At 36.6% G+C, this 20,916-nt stretch overlaps 3 protein-coding genes across 3 annotated transcripts; all 3 read left to right on the top strand.

Annotated features, from left to right (window-relative positions):
- The first annotated feature begins 13,567 nt into the window (after positions 1-13,567).
- On the top strand, positions 13,568-14,966 carry Roe1 (grpE protein homolog, mitochondrial Roe1). Its single transcript, XM_020959535.2, has 3 exons — positions 13,568-13,790; positions 13,908-14,238; positions 14,361-14,966. Exons 1-3 carry the CDS (start codon positions 13,708-13,710, stop codon positions 14,616-14,618), a joined length of 672 nt encoding a protein of 223 aa, XP_020815194.2. The 5' UTR covers positions 13,568-13,707; the 3' UTR covers positions 14,619-14,966.
- A 345-nt stretch (positions 14,967-15,311) lies between these two features.
- Positions 15,312-16,466, top strand: link. The gene has a single exon (XM_020959962.2). It carries the CDS (start codon positions 15,312-15,314, stop codon positions 16,464-16,466), a length of 1,155 nt encoding a protein of 384 aa, XP_020815621.2.
- A 1,299-nt stretch (positions 16,467-17,765) lies between these two features.
- On the top strand, positions 17,766-19,246 carry LOC110189590 (L-lactate dehydrogenase B chain). Its single transcript, XM_020959722.2, has one exon. It carries the CDS (start codon positions 17,851-17,853, stop codon positions 18,928-18,930), a length of 1,080 nt encoding a protein of 359 aa, XP_020815381.2. The 5' UTR covers positions 17,766-17,850; the 3' UTR covers positions 18,931-19,246.
- The last annotated feature ends 1,670 nt before the right edge of the window (positions 19,247-20,916 follow it).

Genomic DNA, 20,916 nt, shown 5'->3' with positions numbered 1-20,916 from the left:
AAGGTGGGTTCGCTGATTGCCGGTAATCTTGTGTGTTTGATGGAAGATTTCATTTGAAAAAGCAGTCGAAATCATTTGAAATTACATCATAAGAGACTTGTATGATTTTAATAGATGTTAAAATCAGAGAAAAGCTAATTGATTTGCCTATTTAATGGGGATTAGATTAGTTTAGGGATATTTTAGATTAGATAAACCCCATTAAAAGCTATCTTTAAACTCTTTGCTAATTTGTTGAAGGTTTTTATAAGTTTGAGCATCTTTAAAGTTATTTTTAGCGTACAAGAATATGTTATTTTAGCTTCTTTTCTCATTTTTCACTTCAGTTCTATGATGAATTTATGTACTTGCAAGTTTGCTCTTAGAATTGCTTGTCTAAACTCAAAAAATTAAACTAGTTCCCCATAAGTTAGCTAATTTGCTCTCTAAAATGTATAAATCTAACAAAGATCTTTCCAAATTCTCCCAACTTATAGAGAAATATCCAGAAATTCTAAAATATAAACTCTTCAAAGAAACCCTAAGATAATTCCCCATCTCGCTTGCCTTTCCAAGATATCAATGTTTGATTTTGCTTCCGAATTTCTGTTGAAAAAACAAACAATTTGGTTAGCAAATTACTTGGGCAAATATTTATTCAGTAAGATACACACACAGAAAGCGATCCCAGAGCCAGAGAGCTCTTTCATGGGGGGTCTAGGGTAAATATGATTATGCGCCTAATTTAACGAGGACAGGGCGAATCTTTCGCTTCTTCCAACTCCAAAGAGGAGGAGAGGGAAGGGAAAGCCTGAGATGAGGGAATCTTTTCGAGAAACCCATCGACCACCACGAATTAACCTACCTACAAATTATGCTTGGAAATGGCTAGAAGAGCGTCCCAGATCGGGGCTCCGAAATTGACAGACATCCGGATTGGTGTAGATCGTCCGAGATATCCATGGACATACTCACAACATGTGTGTGCATTGAATAACCCGAATGGAAATACAAAACGAAAAAAAGTGCTGAAGAAGAACTCTGTGGTCGGTTTGGTTGCCTCACATTTATTGATTTCATCGCAGCAACAACTTTGGCAGAGGTCCGGGAAGAATCAGGAAAGAGTTCACTTGGGAGACTCGAGGATGAGGAGACTCCTCGGAAACGGGTCTTCTGGCTCTGCTGCGCATCGCATTAAGCGTAGAACAGTGGCAGCCGCACAGCCCAGAGGGATTTACCCCACACCCATCAACATTTCAACTTAATTCCTTTTTTGAGTCGCTCTCTGTCAGCCCCCAAAGATGAAGATGCCCCACACAGAGCTGGCATAGGCGACTGCCAAGGGAGCTCCAGGGAAGATTCTGTTTTGAACTAAAAAATGTATATACATATTTATAGGATAATTGAGTTTAGGAATCATATTTTCTTGTTTTAACCTTTAAAGTATATTTTAAAAACATATCTCAGGATAAGAAAGAAAATACTTTACGAGGTAAATAAGGTACTTAGTACTATAGATGGAATTTCTATGTTAAATGGATAACCACTTCTTTCTATACATAGCTCTTTATCTATATTATTTTAAATGTATGGGTATCTATAAAAAAATTTAAAAATGTAGAATGAAACTATTCACTAGGGTAGGTAGTTTTAGATGGTTCTCAATTAAAGTTATATGTTAAATTAAATGCATCTTTAAATGAAATATTTATATATATTTTTGAAGGAGAATTTAATTAAAGAAACTTTAAAAGTATCATTATAAAACATTTCTAAGTAAGGAAGAAACTATACATAAGAAAAGAAACTTTAAGAGTTAAGTAAGATGATTTTCCATAGGAGTTTTATGCTAAATGGAATACCTCTATAATTATTAATTTTTTTAGGAGTATTAAATAGAAAAATATATCTCATTTTAACTTTAAAAGTAGCTTTTTAAAAATACAAACTTAGAATGAAGCTATATCATAAAAGATACTTGAGGAGGTAAGTAAAAAGCTTAATGGGAGTTAAGTGTTGTTCCATTCTCACCTCTTCACTTTTACATTAAATTTATATATTTTCATTTTATAGAAGAATAAATTTGAAGAAGCCATTTTATTTTTACTTCAAAAGTATCTTTCTAAAATATTTAAAACTTTGAAAGCAACTATTCATGTGGAAAGAAGTAAGATACTCAAAATTGTTCAAACTATTTCTATTTTAAATGCGATTTATATTTTTTTTAATATTATAAAGTGATGAAGTTATCTTATTTTAAATTCAGAAGTATCACTATAAAGAAAACCTATTTTGAAAAACAACTTTACATAAAGGAAGATATTATGAGATACTATATGAATTTATAAGAATATACTATAAGATGTTCAATTGCATTAGCTAGAAACACTATATTATTTATAAGTTTTAAAAAGAAATTAATCCGAATTTAATGATACAAAACTGAAAGATCATTAATAATTGGTTAGTAATTTTTCTTCAATATTTTTCCACCTGATATATAGCTCATTATTCCTGTCTTCCTAGCCGATATCCCTTGGTCTTGTTGTTTGCCTTGCTGATTGCCAAGGTGCTGCCTGCGATTGCCGCGTATGCCATGAATTTGTTCCACTATACGTGCAATCATGTTGCCAAGACTCTGACTTTGGCTCTGTGGAGCTCTGAGCCTGGCTCAGAGCCTGGCTCTGTGGATCTGAAGTCTCCTCTTGGATGCCTGACTGCCTTCTTTCGCTAGTCGATGTATATATATACATATATATATTACATATATGTTTGTCTGGGGAAAATCAGTAGCTCCGTATTGAGTCGTTGACGTTATGTTACATGAACTTTGGCTACGGTTCAATTCTGGCCAAGACCACTTTGCGAGGCAACTCTTGAGCGGCTTAAGGGAATTTTCGCTTTACATTTTACAGAAATTGTTGGGTTTTGGTTGGTTGGCTTGATGCGATCGGGCTGACAGATCGTTCAAGGAAGACATAAAACTCTTTTTGTGGTCTCTTTTTGAGTTGTAAGTTTCACTTTCGTTGGAATTGGAAGCTTAATATAATTGGGAAGCGGTATATATTTCTCCTTGAACCAATATCCTTTCAACCATAAAGAAATTATATAAAATATCTTAAAGATTCCCACGATATTCCCTGTGACAGCCTTCATAATCCAGCACACCTAATCCCTTTAGGGGTGAGCAGGAAGTGCTATCAGTTATCACCTTCGTTATGGCCACCCGCATAAGATTATGTCAACATATCCTGAGGGCCAGAGAATAAAAGCCAGGTTGAAACCCAGCTCTAAAACCCAGTTCTGAACCTTCTTCTGAGCCCTAACCATAAGCCATTAGTCTGCCTTGGCAATTATCAACGCTGCTGCGGCCAAGATGACTCACGTATGACACTCAAGTCATAATGGAGAAGGCACTTAGCCAGCCAACCGAATGGCCCAAATGGCTCTTACCAAATTTAGACATTATCGGGGATACCGGGACCACATAGAGACATTCATTCGGTTTGTGGATCATTGTTTGCTCAACTGTTCTGCGGTTGTGTGAATGCGTATAATTCCGTTTTATGGCTCCTGTGCACCATCATCATCATCACCATCAGAGACGGGCAGCTGCGACCACATCCACCTCCCACTCCCGCGAAAGATCACTTGGAATAAAAGGTGTAACTTCAATTTAGGGAAAATATTTAACATTCTAACAAAATAAAGATTGCTACTAACCATTAATTATTGTATAAAAGTATAGGGTAAAATTTTTGAAAAGGAAATCATATGTAAATAATTATCTTAATGCATATTTGTATATCATTATGTATTTTGTTTTATATTATCAGGCTTAAATATTGGTTTAGAGCGGAATTTATAATCTACATATAATATATATATTATATATAATAGGTATTTATAATTTACTTGTAGTAAAAAATAAAATATACATTTGTATCAACAAGAATTTGTATCTCGATTAATGCCTATCTTTTCACAATCTTGTATCTAAAAATGCACTTAGAAGGCTTGTCTAAAACAAATATACATTTTTAAGATCACATTCTTTTATAATTTCTATACCAATTTAATTTGCAGTGTATCTGCTCACATTCCTGCTTGGAATGGACCTCAAAAGGGAGCGAAGATGCCCCCGCCCCGACTACATAAAATTGTATTTAGTCATGCTACATCACTTTGTAATAATTTTCATTTTGGCGCTTGCTTTGATCTTCAGCCGCTTTGCCGTGTGTGAGGCCTCCGGCCCGGCAGCCCCACCCAACCCCTCCCAGCACCGCCTTTTCCTCCCTTTACCGCCTCCCCTGCCACTGGGCCATAATCTTTGGACCAAAAACTGCCACCGTGCGGCGTAAAAAATCTTTCGAAATTATTAAGACAGGCGAAACGGAGCGCCAACTTGGTTTCTTCATCTTTTTGTTCGATTCGGTTTGATTCTGTTCTTCCTATGTATTGAGATGTATATTTTTTGTTTTGCATTTTTTCCCATCAGTGGGCAGACATTGGCAATTTGATTGAGCAATCATCAATTGTGCATGAAGGCAACGATATGCAGTGAGCAATGAGGAATGGATACTTCATGTAAGGCAACTCAATTTGAGCCAAGATCACAGGCTTGGCCTTGAACATTTCTAAGCGCCATTAAGGGGAAGCATTCATATATATTTTCTTTAAATTTTATGGAATTGTTTTAACTATATAAAAGTTTGCTTCTGTAAAATCAAATGTTTCCCTGAATTGTTGTTCCTTAAATTGTGGTTGCTTTAAAAATAGGTCTTCTCGGCCTTCTTGGGATCCTGTAACTTCACCTCCATCCATTTTCAGATACTATATACATAATATATAATATATATAATATAATAATTATCTATATAACAGTATTAATATGAAAAGTATTTTCTCTACTCCCCTAAATTGTTGTAGCTTTTCAGAAATAGGTCGTCTGGGTCTTCTTGGGATCCTGTAACTTCACCTCCATCCATTTTCAGATACGATATATGCCCCACATGGTGTCTGTTTACCCAACAAGTCTGTCACGGCTAACAATTCGGAAAATCGTTGACATGCAAATGGCAACGAGCCATGTAAACTGAGAGCTCTAAAGTGAGCAGCAGCGGCTCATATATCACTACTGCCGTGTGGGCTGTGAGTTGACCGACCGATTTCCCTATAAATAGCACGTGTTGGTTCTGTATTTGACCTTAGCATGCTTTCCAAGTGCATCACTTCTTGGGAAATGGCATAGCATTGGAGGAGGGTCTTGGCCTAACTGCTGTGACCTTGTTTTTGTCCACGGTTTTATGGATTTGTTGTTACTTGTTTTCTTTACTGTTTTATAGCTGTTGACATTGGCAATTAACAGGAGGAAGGAATGATATAGAAACCTAAAGGAAATGTTATGTAAATTTACTTTGTTCCAGGTTCTGTTTTTGAATGACAAATTTGACTCACGATATTTGGAGATATTAAAATGCTGAAAATATGTCATTTCCTATGATTTTTTAAGTCATGTGACATTTTTATACTGTTTCAGGGTATTATAATTTTAGTCAGACGGTTGAAACTCAGTGAAGAAGTCATTTCCAACCCTATAAATCATATGTATTCTTGATCAGTATCTAGCTTTTTTTTTTTTTTTTTCAAATTTTCGAAATTTTCAAACATTTTCAAATCGTTAAAATTGTGAAAAATTCAAAAAAAATTAAACCTACTAAATTTAGCATGCAGTTTTTTTAATTTAACAAAAAATCATAGAAAAGCTTTTCGAATTAAAAGTTATGCTTTTTTTGGCTTAGTTATGAGTTTTAATAATTTGATTTGTCGAGAACATAAAAATATGTATAAATAATGATTCAAAGAATGCTTATATTTTAAGCTTTGTTATTTATTCCCAAATTTATTTTAAAATTGAAGTGCAAAATGCAAGGGTATATAAACTTCGGCTACTCGAAGCTAGTTTGCTTTCTTGCCAATTATTATTTAATATATTAAAATGCTTTTTACTAGGTTTAAAAAATCGATTGACATTTAAAATTAATTTAAACATTATTCTTAGTTTGATAGCCTCAAAAAAAATTACAATTTCCAATTATTTTTCTAACAAAAACAATTGTAATTCTGTACACAAGTATCTTTTAAATGTTCAAATACTTTTAAATCAAAGGAAAATACTTGAAAAATGTCTTTAAATAGTGAAATTTCTTAACATTTAGTAAAATTTCCCTTAAACCTCCCAGCAATATCTCAACATTATGGTTTAGAATTTGCATCCCAGCCAAGTGGTCGACTCAAGTTAAGAGAGCAATTAATTATAGCCATTGAGCACGGACAATATGTGTGACAGCCATGAGACACGAGCAAAGTCCGGGCCAGGCCACCACATAAACAGAAATCTGGACATGGGATCCGGGATCTGAGATCTCTCTGGGATCTGCTATATGGGATTTGGGATCTGGGATCTGCTGGGACCTGGACACTGGCACTCGAATCTGCGACGGGACCACACGCATCGTGTGTGACGGCGATAAAAATCACAGCATGTTGCAAACAGCCCATTGACGTCCCTCTTCTGGCGGCCGTTAATGCTGTTGTTGGGCAAATCTTTTGACAGTTGTGTTGAAGCATAAAGATGCCAAAAGCAACAGCAACAGCAACATGAACGGCAATGGTCGCAGCAACATAAAGCCGCCAAGTGCGTATCTGAAGCGTCTGGGGCACTCGCAGCCACGAAAAGCGCATCAATCAAATATAGCGCCAACAAAACTCTACATGGAACAGTTGAGCTCATAAATATAGTAACGATTTACAAAGGGTAAAGGTGTATAAGCTAGAAAATAATTCTAATTAATAAGAATATATTTATTTGGAAAATTGATTACATAATTAGGACTTCGAAAATAATCAAAATAAATAAAAATATAGAGTGGTTAGAAAAGTAACTGGAAAATGTGTAACTTTTGTATTAATATTAATTGTATGGAAAATAGAGCTCTGAACATATTTTTAACTGAATTAAAAAACCAGTATAAACATTTAATATATTTATTTCGATAAATACAGTTTTTAACATTTAGAATTATAACTTTTAATTAGTATTAATTACATAGAATATATGGTATTGAAAACAAGTAACTTTAATATAGTATAATATAATAAAAAGTGAATATATATTTTTCCCAAAGGAGTTAATATGGTTCTCGAAAATATATAAATTTTATATTACTTATTAATTACTTAGGATCTATATCCTCTGCCTCTATAGGCAGACCTATAAATATAATAATTGGTAAATGTATTTATTTATATAATATGTACTTATCGTAAATATCTAGCTAAAATCTGTTTCTGTTGAAAACGAAGAACTTTCTTATTATTATTTTTATTAGTACTAGGTACACAATACATAATAGGCAGAAATAAAAATTATAACATGATTTCGACACCAAAATAAATAGGATATATTTCTATCTAGCTAATATAAAATTTTTACAAACATATTATTTACATACCTACGGGGTAATAGAAATAATATAAATCACATATAACCCAACTAAGTTTTAGTTTTTGTTTATTTTTCATTAAACAAAAATTGTTTTTGTCAAAATTTCAGAAACTAATAAATTATTTAAACAACAATATATGCTGTCCTATAATTTTACCCTCTGCTGTACAAATATCCATACCCATAGCCACACGCTCACATTCGATCAATCATTTATTATGGCATCGCTGATGGCGGCCCCAACGTTGGTGGCCCCCACCCAAAAACAAAAAAACCTCATACAACCCATAGGCAAACACACAAAAAAAAAGAATGAAAATACTTGGAAAATATAGCTAATTTTCTATGGGGCCATATAAATTCGATTTTAGTTTCTATTTTCGTGCAGGGGGGCGGACAGTTAATTTTGAGCACGGAAAGCAATTGTATCGAATGGCTGTCAGATCCACTTATATGAGCGTATTTAATGAGTTGAGAAAGTATAATGGGGCAATATAGCATTTATTTATGGCTTTGGAGATAACAAATAAAAAATATATAATAACGGCGATAGCTAGTTCTAATAATTATACACTTTTCTGTTGCCTTTTTGGGATGGTTTCGGTTGAAAAAATAATACTTAGATTAAGATTTAACTGCAACTTTTAATTATACTTAAGAAAATAAATATTTCAGTGGCCTAATAACTTTACTTACTGCTTTAAAAATAAATTTTAAATGTTTTTCAGTTTGTTTTTTAATAACCTAAATACTTTTATACATTTCAATCATTAAATAAATTATCATAGCGTTTACCTAGCTCATAACCTTGCCAAAAAATCTTCTACTATTTTCTTGTTTGTTTAACAATAATACATAAATGATCTTAAGAATATTAACAACCCTTAAACATATTTAACATTTAATATTAACAAGCTGATTCTTATAAATTACCAACAGTTTAGCTGAAAGATCATATCAATATGACAGCATTTCGGATTGCTTAATGTTCCCATTTAATTGATTGACATTTCGCGCTTGCCTTATCGCCATCGAGTCGATGCCGAAGCATTTTAATTCTAATTAAATTTCGTTTGGAATTAATTGCAGTACGTACAAGTACAGACACGAATCCGGGCCACAACGAAAACAAAAACAAAACCAAAGACACAAAAAAAGGAGAACAAATCACGCGAACGTGGACCGCCCAAGTGGCTGCGTCGTTGGTGGGCATCAGGCACAGCCACAGTCAGAACCACATCTACGTCCACATCCACAACCAAATCCACATCCACATCCCAATCAGTCGACAACGAAAATTTAGTTGTTTAGCTGCCGCATTTTTTTTTTTTTTGCTGTTTGCTGTTGCTGTGCTGTATCGCTTTATCGCCACCATAAATATGGAAATTTTTCATTAGCGATTTCCGTTTCCGATTTATCTTAATGACCGGCTGTGCCTTTTTCTGTTGTTGTTGCCGTTGTTGTAATTAAGAAGAGCTACCGTTTGATGCTTTGGCTAAACATGTTGCAGCAACATTTATAAATGTACATATATATATACATCTGTACATATACTTGTAGCCGAAGCTCCCCTTCGTGTGTGGTCTTTTATCAGGCTTTTGGCCAATGAAAGCGGCTATTAAGTCTTGGCCAGCCAACTGGCAACTTGGGTGGCAACATGCCATTCACCAATCACACATACACAGGGGCACAGAGAGAAAAATATTTGGTGCTTTATTATTAAGTTTAAGCTTCAGGCAAATAGAACCTCAATTTATGTAAATCGAGGCTGGAGTACTAATAATTAGTGTCAAATATTAACGTTCCAGTCTTGGAAATTATAGCTATTCCTTTAATATATAAGTTATAATACACATTATAGTGAATATCTTAAGTCAGAAGCAAAAGAGTCACTATTAAATATTTTTAAAAAATTATTGATATATACGGAAAGTATTTTATTGTTATTGTTTATATATTGTAAGCATGATTTTTGCAACACAAATTTGGTGGCTTCGATTTGTTAAATAATTTGTTTATTCGATTGAATAAGTAAAGGTTATTGATCTAAAGTGTATTAAGACAATATTATAACTTTTGAATATATTTATAATATATAAAATCATTTCTTAAGTACTTTTGCGTTTCAAATACTCGTTTTTTTAAAGAATATTTCCGATTGTTTTTTTTTTTAACTTAAACTAATCATTTTGATACTCAAAATTTCCTTTCGAAAAAGTTATGGTCATATTTTTGAACATTTTGTAGGAACTTTTGGGTTCCAATATTTTATAAGTTACATCAGTTATAACTTTAGTAGTATAAAACACTATGAGATTTTTAAAACGCTTTAAAAGTTATCTGAAAGTACACAATGCCATTTTCTAGATACCTATTATGGATTTAAAAGACATCACAAATTTGTTAATTATTTAAAATTTTTACCAAAAACTTTTCAAAAATTTACATAATTTATATCACCAAAATCCATGTATTTAATTTTCAAATCCTTTAAAAAATAGGAAATTAAGATGTAGTGCAAGTTCTTCATTAAGTTTAAATCGTTATATTATACTTTTAAAAACATTTAGAATATATCTTTAAAACACTGTGATTTCTTTAGCATTTTGGATTGTAGTACCATTATTTTTGCAGTGCATCCCCGTCTGTCGGCGGCGCCGCACAAAAAAGAAAGCGCGTGCAACAGGCAAAAAACAACAACAAAAACCCAACCGACCGGAACTTCAACTGGCGCTATATGCAATTATAAGACTGCGTCTGTGTCGGACTCGGACCTGGAGTTGGAGTTGGAGTTGAAGTTGGGGACGAAGGCGGAGTTGGAGTCCGGGGGGATTGCAACTGCGGCAAACAGTAGCAGCATTTGCCTTTTGCCAAAGATTGACAGCGGCAACTAAGCCCGGGATGTGGGGATGGGGATGGGGATGGCGATGCCGATGCTGGGGACCACCATGAAGTCCGAATGCCGCGGATGTCTGGGGGATACACTTACATACTTATATAGTGTATATATGTGCATATATATCTCTGATCGGAGATGCACCCAGTTGCTTGTCGCCACGCCGTTGCGTTATATTGTCAAAAGTAACATGTTGCCGCTGTTGCATATGTTGCATGTGTTGCATGTGCAGTTGCTCCCCTTCTGTTGGCTGTTGTTTTCGTTATCTTTAGCCAACAATTGCCGTTGGTTGTTCGGATGCAAATGATTGCTATCAATGTATCTGGCCGTCAACAACACAATAATTGTTGCCAACAAACATTTGATGTTGCTGCCGTTGCTTGTCATAACTTTATCAATGCCAGGGGGCCATATCTAGGTTGTCTTGGCCAATTACGTTGAGTGAGAAACCTAAGAGGACTTTGAGATTTAACTGAAGGAGTCTAAGATAGAAAAAATCTGGTTTTTTACGTTAAAGTAGAAATTTGAACTAAATCTTTTGAAGCTTAATAATAAAACCATTATGAAGTTTATTGGTCTCAAAATTTGTTTACAAGATATGTCAAGCTTTTAAACATTTTAAGTCGTAGATATTTCGAACTATTATTTATTATTATATTAGTATAAGATAAAAATAGTAAGATAATACAAAAATATAAATAAGAAATAATCATTACAATTGTTTCATTAAGTACAATTATTTATTCTCTATATTAACAATGTAACAAGTAAAATAAATATGTCACCCTTGACGCTTTAGGATACTATTAAAATAGATTAATCAAATATTATCATAACTCATTAAAAAATTCATTCGGAAAGCTTTTCTCTGTTAGTTTTTATTAGGATGATTTTTGCAATTTTTTTCAGTTTTATGATGTTACCCCCTATAAAATATAAAAAAATGGGTAAATTATTCTTTTCTTCCGGACTTGTCTAAATGGACTCGGGAATTGATGCTTAAGAATATATTTAATTTAAAGAGTCGGAAATGACTCCTTCGCTGAATGCTTCTTCCCTTCAAGGGCGTTATGTTTATTTTAGCTGCTATTTTTATACTAAGCTTAGATTAATATTATAAATTATTTGCTGATGTCGATGCTAACTAACACAGTTTCTATATTCGTCTCGTGCTTCCTACTTGGGAATTCTTAATATATACTCTTTGTATAATTTTAAATAATTTATTATTTATCCTCTTATTTTGAACAAATTTGTAGAAAAACAATAGACATTTATTGATTGTATTCTTTAAAATCATTAAATATTTTATGATCAATATTTTCGTGACTCTATACAGAAAAAGTTCCCTTTTATTCGAATCATGAAATCTCCCGAAATAAAAATTTGATTTCCCTTTCCTCAGAAACAAATATAATAATAATAAAGGCAAACTTAGCTATATTCGCGATTCCTCGGATTCCTAGAAAGCCCCCAAATGTCGAAAGTACAAAAAAAAAAACATAATGCTCCACGATCCCATGGACCACACACACTCAAAATACAACCAGAGGGCGAATGGGGAAAACAAATAATTGCTAATTTTATGCTCGAATAAATGAGAGCTAGCAAAGACGAAGGGCAGGCAAAGGATACAAAAAAAATGGGCGCCCCACCATTCGGGCGGCATAAATTAGTGCGAGCGGGATGGACGGCTCCCTCTCCCTCTGGCATCCTCCCTCAGGCGTCGTCACGCACTATCAAACGAGGGAATGATCAATGGGGGCAGGGCAGGGCACCTCCATGAAGAGGGAGCGAGCAGGACGGCTAGTAGAGACCACCCAAGCAGATGACGACGAATTAGGGGCCACCCACGAAGAGGCACGCCGCTGCTCTGCTCTCTGTCTTTGCGTCATTGTGTGTGTGAGGGCCAGCATGAGGGTACACAGCGAGAAATGAAAGTGGAAAGAGAATTTAAATAAACAATTTAATGTTTCAAATTAAGTATACACATACATACATATATTGAAATAGATTCATAAATAAAACATATTAAATTTGAAATTTTAAAACAAGAAGGACAATAAACTTTGGGAAACCGATCTAGTAATTAAATATATAATTAAGTACTGCAAACAAATAATTAAAAATATAATTTAGTCTGTAATTTTTATTTAAAACTTGTCTTAAATGTATCTAATCGCATATTTAATTAAAACTTATTTAATAAATATATATTTTAAAACTTTCAGTGTTTTGAGTAATACTCCACTGAGAAAAATCGTCTTGTAAGGGAGGCAGAGCCCATATTTGCAGAGTTGTACAAAATACAAAATATTATAGAATAGGTACTATAACTTAATCAGATTCTGAAACCGAATTAAGAAATCTAGAGATTATAAAACATGCAAAATTAAGGAAAGGTCTGTAATGACGTTATAAGCAAAAGCGTTTCGTATCGTAGTGATTTTAAATGTAGAATGCAACATTTTTTATATATTAATTTGTTTTGATTAATAATATTCTAAAAAAAATAATTTATAGTCAGTCAGGTGATTTTCATACACAGAATTAAATTATTCTATTTGGGAACAATTTATTTTGAACTTTTACCCTTTGCTTTTCAATAAACTGATTTATCACAAGTCCAAAATGCACAATTTATTTTATAACTACTGATCAGAATATAGCTTTTAACGATTTGATTTTCAATTCTGCGTGTATATGTTAAATCTATGTTATAGATAGCGCCTTGCTGGTACTTTAGGTTTTATCGTTACTATGAAGAATCTAAAAGCTAGAATCTTTTTTTTTGTAGAAAACATAAATATATATCCAAATGCCGCCAAAAAGTATACAATGTTTCTGCTTTTAGTTACATAACTTTGTGTTTTTATATGCTTTCAAAGTCATTTCTTAGAAAAGTTTTAAAATATGAAATCAATGTAAGAACTAAAATAGTTCGGTTTTCCCGAAGTTAGCTCAGTAAAAACATTGAAATAAACAAATTAAATTTATGTTAACTATACTAAATATTTTTAATTTCTGTATAATATAGAGATGACTTAATACAATCTTCAAATTTCCCTTTACGTCTGCAGATTACGTTTTTTCAGTTTCCGGCATAAGATTACGTTCATGGCCACTTACGTTGTTTGATTACGTTTTCGTTAAGCGAAGTTCTCATCCTTTTTCTTGACATGGTATTTGAAGGTATTTATTCATTGGTTTGCTGGTATATTTTATCGGTATCGGCACGGGCACACTGATAAGCAGGCCGGATTCAATTTCGAAAGCAAAAGCTAAATAAGTTTATTTTACAAAATAAAAGCGACTCCTCCTCACAATGTCAGCGAAGGGAGCATTGCTGCAGCTGGTTGCCCGGCGCCTCGCCCAACGAAACACACCGGCCGCGGCGCTTAGCCTGAGGTAAGCCCCTCTCTGCTCCGCTTCCTCTTTTTTGTGACGTAATGAACGCACGTTTGTCCGGCGGACGCACGTAATTATGATAACTTGATTTGATTATGAGTTTTTTGTGTTCCACAGTGCCCCTCAGCGCCTTCGCCTGCGCGACCAGCGCCTGTATAGCACGGAAAAGCAGCCGGAGGAGGCAGCAGCCGCAGGGGCAGAGCAGAAGGCAGCGACAACGTCGCCGGAACTGGAGAAACTGGGCAAGGATCTGGCTGCCGCCAAGGAGCAGAATGCGGAGCTGCTGGACAAGTATAAGCGGGCGCTGGCAGACAGCGAAAACATGCGCAATCGACTGAACAAGCAGATCAGCGACGCCAAGATCTTTGGCATCCAGAGCTTCTGCAAGGACCTGCTCGAGGTGGCAGACACCCTGGGCCATGCCACGCAAGCTGTGCCCAAGGATAAGGTGGGAATTGAAAGCAGAATTAAGGCAAATTCGATTATGTTTGCTTAGTTATTTTCAGTGCTCCTTTATTTAATTTCATGGCAATTTATAAACAACTTTATTGATTTAAACATTATTTGCAGCTAAGCGGCAACGCGGACTTGAAAAACCTGTATGAGGGTCTCAGCATGACGCGTGCCTCCCTACTGCAGGTGTTCAAGCGCCACGGCCTGGAGCCTGTGGACCCCATCAACCAGAAATTCGACCCCAATATGCACGAGGCTCTGTTCCAGAAGGAGGACAAGACCGTCGATGCCAATACCGTGGTGGAGGTCACCAAGCTGGGCTACAAGCTCCACGAACGCTGCATACGTCCCGCCTTGGTGGGTGTCTCCAAGTGATTATAGACCCAGGCGACTGCTCCTGCCCAGCGGCCAGCGAAATTCCCCGTATCCCTAAAAACGAACCACCTCCCTTCCGTTCGCTTTTTTTTACATGGCGTCGCCCTCAAATGTTTGCAATTTGTTTTCCCCGGCAAAATTCATGTACTTTAAACCCGTGTAAATACAAAAATCCCAATTAAGGGAACGCAGCCTTTGGGCAGAGCTGGCGAATTTAGAATTCCTCCTAGTTTGTAAGAGATCTGTGACTGGATTTGATGGCCACAATTTCTACCACACACGTGGCCATCAAGTGTTCCATTTTAAGGTTTAAATTACGATAATAAAACATGTGTTAGTTTGTTGAAATACGGTGAGATTTTCGTTGTTTTCCCGCTAAGCCCGCCTTGCCTCGGTTTTCTTTGATTTTCCACGGTGAGTGGGACATCAGAAACCCGAAACCTGAAATCCTCTTGAAATCCCATTTCTTTTGTCCACAAAACCAGGTAGGAAAAGGAAAAAGCATTCCTGCTCGTCGCACAAGGTGGAAAATTCAATGGAAATGTGAGATTTTCTATGGATCAGCAGGTAGTAAACCGTGAATTCAGGGAAAATGTATTTTGGGTTGGGCATAAAACTAGAGTTGAAAATATATTTGGAAAGGTTCTTCAATTCTTAAGCGTTAGTTGTCCTTTAGCATCCAAAGTGAACGGAATGAACTGTTTTCTGTTACGCCTTCTGTGGCCACTGGCCCTGCTGCACTGCATCCAGGCATCGGTAGTGGCTCCGAGACCGCTTATATATGGCCGGGATAATGCCTACTACTTTGGTTTGCCGGTCTACAAACTAATCAAGCCGGGTATAGTCCCTCCCACGACGACGACTACGACCACAACGCCTGCTCCCAGCTCGGGTTATCCTAGTGATATTCTGGACATCGCCTACAAAAAACTGGGCCTGAAGAAGCTGCCGAGAATCGAGGATCTGGGCGAATTGATAGGCACGGGAGATCCCATAGAAACCATCGAGTATCTGCGCAAACGGACGGGCAGCGATGCTGACATTGCTCTGATAAAGCAGTATATGGACACGCTCCATTTCGAGGAGGAACATGAGGCGGAAGAGGAGGAAGAGGCTGAGGCGGAAATGGCAGAGAAGCAAGACGACGATAATGACGATGATGATGATAACACAATGGACAACAGCTTTGATGAGGATCAGCCCAGGGAGAATTTTAGTTCAACAAAAGCTCCTGAGCCGCAGGAAAGTATGATGCAGCGTTTTAGCACCTTCCTGAAGCAGTGGACCAGTCGTACCCCTACACCAGCGCCGATGGAAGCTACTCCTCCTCCTTCCCCTCCCCGACCAGTCTCCTTCCAGCCAGTTTTTGTGGTTCGTCCTCCACCTATGGCCGTGCCCAACAGAAGGCCTGTCCTGGTGAGACAACCAGTGCCGTACCACTATCCCGTACCTTTCCGACCTGTGACACCGTCGCCACCGCCGCTGCGCGTCGAGAGGCCAACCGAGGTACCCAGTACCACAGCAGCTCCTAAGCCCCATTTGAACACACCCAAGGAGCAGGAGTTGACCGCCAAGGAGCTGGAGGATATCACAATCGATATACCGAGCAACCTGTCGCCGCACATCATGCAGTTCGCCAAGTTGGCCAACATCTCGCCCGTGATTGTGGATCGCTTCCTGCAGCGCCAGCCCAAGCTGGCGGCGTTGGCCAAAAAGGTGAGCACGCTGGCGTTGAGCCAAGAGCAGACCCAGGAGATGGAGTCCCAGGTGCTGATGGCCGTACACAAAGCACTGTCCCAGAGCGAGGAGATGACCAAGATATTGGAGGCGGCCCAGACACTTAAATAGACTGAATGTATAACTATAAGAGCTTTAAGAATATTTCCAAGAAAATAAAACCTGATAATGGGCTTAAAAATTATATTTCAGACTGTTTCTCTAGAAGATTGCAGAGGCTGATATTTACAATATGGGTTGTTTTAAAAATACAAAAATATTAAACGATTTTAGGATCTGTTTTTAATGATTTATTATAGATATATTTAATAGTTTGATTGAAAAAGGCTGAATGTAGATCTTAAACTATAAAAACTTGAGATGAGTTCAACAGATGTGTAGAAATAATAGAGTTAAAACCCCTTTTACCCAAATTCTAACCTAAATCTATAGATTTTTTTAGATTTTATAAACTCTCGCAATTCCCGCTCAACCTATAAACCAAAATGGAGCTGATTTTGTTATAAAAAATATTAAAAATAGGATACATAATCAATGGAGCTGTGCTAGTACCTCAAAATGCATAGGTCAGATCCGAAGATTGGTAACCAACACATTATTAAATACTGCCAATAAATTTATCTGGCGTTTCGTGCATAACTGAAACCTTGTGTGTCATCTTGTCACAGTTTAATGTTTGAAACGCTTAAGATTCATTCGAAAAGTACATAAAATCGTATAACTGTTCGACAATTTAATGAAAATGCCAAGCTAGGGTGTCAGCAAGTCACTTTGGTAAGGTTGTCGTTGGTTTTTTCTATATGTCCATTAAAATAGCACTCATTTTCCCTGGGAAATGGGCAAACGAGCGTGCATAGGACAACACGTGGTTCTTGAAAATTCAGAGTTATCTGCTCAGAAATTGAAAATCAAATAAAAATGTGCTTAGGGCAGTATGACCAAGGGCCAGAACTTTAATAAAACCGTAAAAAAGTATTTTTTTAAATACCAAATTAGTGCTGAAAAGGAACCGAAAATATACCAAAATACTAACATTAAAATTTACATATACGCGTAAAGGTATATTTACTTACTGATTAAATTTAATTGATTGAGAAATCAAGAAAGGAACAAATACAATGGAATTGAAAGATATTAATTAATTAATATTCTTATATATTTAATACCTATTAATAAAGCAAATTCATTAATAACAAGAGTGGTGTGGTACCGACACAGTGCTAAAAATAAATCGCAAATATACTAAATACTGAAATTTATGTTTCTGCTCAAAAGTATGCTCTGTTTTGATTATTTAAAAATGTTTTAAAAACGAAAAAGATCGGTTAATAAAATGAAATAGAACCTAAACGTATATATTTTATTTATTTTCAACGCTTACAAATATTCTATGCTATTTTAATTATCACTCTTGCCTTGCAAAATTTTTTTTATATATTTGTATATCTTTTTAGGAGTTCAAAATTGTGTGTACATTTTATTTGACAAAGGAAACATGGCCTTGATGCGAATTCTACAGAGCCAGGTGACATCCCTGATGTTTAATTCATACCAGCGGCAACCGAGCCGCACGAACTCCAATTTTGCCAAATCGATGCACCCGATGAAGGAGTGGAAGAGCAAGGGCAGGGGACTCAAGATTAGCGTGGTGGGATCGGGACAGGTGGGTGCGGCTATCTGTTCGTGTCTACTCCTTCGCAAGGTGACCCAGAATCTGGTCATCATGGATGTCAAATACAACTTGGCCCAGGCGGAGACTTTGGACTTGTTGCATGGTTCTGTCCTGTTAGGCAATCCTCGAATTGTGGCCTGCTCCGATGGCTCACGCACCAAGGACTCGGACATAGTGGTCATGACGGCTGGGGCGCGACCCTCCGGCAAGAATCGATCTCGTCTAGATGCGATGCACGGGACCATGGAGATCTTCAAGGCTGCAATACCACTACTGGTGAAGCAGAGCCCCAATGCCATCTTTGTGATCGTATCAAATCCCGTCGATGTCATGACCTTTGCGGTACAGTGTCTGGCAAAACTTCCCAAGCATCGCTGTTTGACCACCGGCTGCCACCTGGACTCGTTACGATTCCGTTATTTCATCGCCGAGCGCCTTAACGTCCCACCGGCGGATGTTCAGGCCTATGTGATCGGGGAACATGGTGTTAGTGCGGTGCCAGTCTGGTCCTCCGTCTGCATTGGCGGCATTCAGCTCAAGGATGTTATCAAGGAACTGGCTTGCGGCGACGATCCGGAGAAGTGGTGGAATTTTGAGGAACAGGTCACCACAGCGGGTGCATCGGTGGGCAAGGTCAAAGGATACACCAACTGGGCCATTGCCGCCACTTGTACTGATGTCGTGGAGGCGTTGACCAGCGACCAGGGCAAGATCCTCTGTGTGGGCACTGATATGCAGGGCCTGCACGGTATAGAGCACAGCGTTGTCCTCTCACTGCCCTGCCTGGTCAAATCGGGTGGCATTAGCCATGTATTCGAGCTCCCACTAACGAGTGCCGAACAGGAGAAGCTAAATGCCTCTGCGGAAAGTCTGATTGATGCACAGTGCTCGCTTAAGTTTTGAACTTGGAAATTCAAAACTGTTGGGATTCTCCTGGAAGTTTGCAGTTTTGAATTTTAAAGAATTCAACCCTTATGGGATCGGCACTTCCAAGATACTGGAATTCCAAAAAGGGTTCAATTTGGTTTTCCAGAATCCTTCCAAAGGTTTTATTTGTTCAGAGAGGATGCTGCAAACTCATTTTATCTCTTGGAACATTATTACCTATCTGCAAACATAAGCATGCCTTTTACGAGTTTCGTCACATATACTCATACATATATACTTCTCCTCAAAAAGAAGCCAAGAAAAATCACTAGTAAACGCTTGAAAATATTTATATATACCCTGCAGTACCGCGTGTCATCAATAGCCACTGTCATCAACCCGTCATCAACGCGCCGACTGCGACTTCTATAGAGTCGACGCTCTGCCGACTGCGACTTCTACCGAGTCGACGCTCTGCCGGCTGCGACTTCTATAAAGTCGACGCTCTGCCGACTGCGACTTGTACGGAGCCTACGCTCTAATGCTGCTATGGTGATTGCCTATCTCACTGCCTCACTCACTCTTCAAACGAGTGAGATGAGCCAAAAGCAAATAAGTTAACAATTAAAATCGAACCAACTGTTTCGCACCCTAGAACTTTAGCATTTTTATGTGTATAATATATTATCATTAACAATTATAATGATGGTATTAGGAATAAATATTCTTTAAATATAAAACGCGAATGAAAAAATAATTGCATATCGAACAAAATTGTTTGAGCTGCAATAACATTTTAAGTAACTTGTTGCCTCGTCGGATATATCCTTTATACCCTGTTTACAAGGAAGCAAAACACTCGGACACAAGATAGCCAAACGGGACTTTGTGAAACGAAACGAACAATAAGAGAAAAAAAACGGACTTGAGGATCCGTTTTTCCGAATCGTGGTTCGTTTTGTTGTTGGAGGCACAGTCCTTTTTTTCTATTGCTTATTCGTGTTTTCACTTGCAGTTAAACAGTGAACTAAGTGAGAAGTGTGCGCACTGCGCAGGCCAAATTAAAAAAAATTTTTACATACATATATAAATATTCTGTTTAGTTTTCAATAATTGAAATTATATATCAGGTGAGTTTTTATGTAAAGATTTAAAAAAAGTTTACTTTCGTATTAATTCTGTCTTCTATTTTGAGTACATCTTCCCGTCCTCCCACTTCGTGTCTGCATGCAGCTATTGTGATACATCGATGGTGCGAAGTGTAAGAAAAGGCTTCGAGACCATAAGAAGTTCAACTCTGCACTCTTAGGTAATTATGTATTTTTTTTTTAGATTTTGATATCAATTTATTTTCCAAATTTTCCTTTTCAGATGGAATAAGTCAAGTTGATGCAACGGAGCCGCTTGCCAACCGTTTAACTAAAAGCCTTCCTTGCGCAAAAAATTTGGAGGCGCAACATAAAAAAAGGAAAAGGGATGAAGACGTGTTAGAATGTGGTCCGAGCGTTTTTCAATACATTAATATTTAATTTTTAATGTTAATTATTATAATTATTATTATTGTATTATTATTTTTTAAAATTTATTTTGTATTATTATAAGAAATATTTTTAATTTGATTATTTGTATTATTTTATGTATAATTTTAATTTTATTATGTTAGTTTTTAAGAGGATATAATAAAAGTGAGTGAATTGAAATATGAAATCCCTTATTTATGTTTTTTAATTAATTTATTATTGATGACACATCGATGAATTGTTGATGAAACATCGATGTTTCATCGATGTATCATCGATGTATCATCGATGTTTCATCGATGTATCATCGATGTTTCATCGATGTATCATCGATGTTTCATCAACAATTCATCGATGTGTCATCGATGTTTCATCGATGTATCATCAATGTTTCATCGATGTTTCATCAATGTTTCATCGATGTGTCATCAACAATACATCGATGAATTGATGATGAATTGTTGATGAAACATCGATGAATTGATGATGAAACATCGATGTT

Source organism: Drosophila serrata, unplaced genomic scaffold (assembly GCF_035046125.1).
Source record: "Drosophila serrata isolate PLE 108 unplaced genomic scaffold, ASM3504612v1 contig_347, whole genome shotgun sequence".
Taxonomy (NCBI): domain Eukaryota; kingdom Metazoa; phylum Arthropoda; class Insecta; order Diptera; family Drosophilidae; genus Drosophila; species Drosophila serrata.
This window is presented reverse-complemented; position numbering and strand designations above follow the sequence as displayed.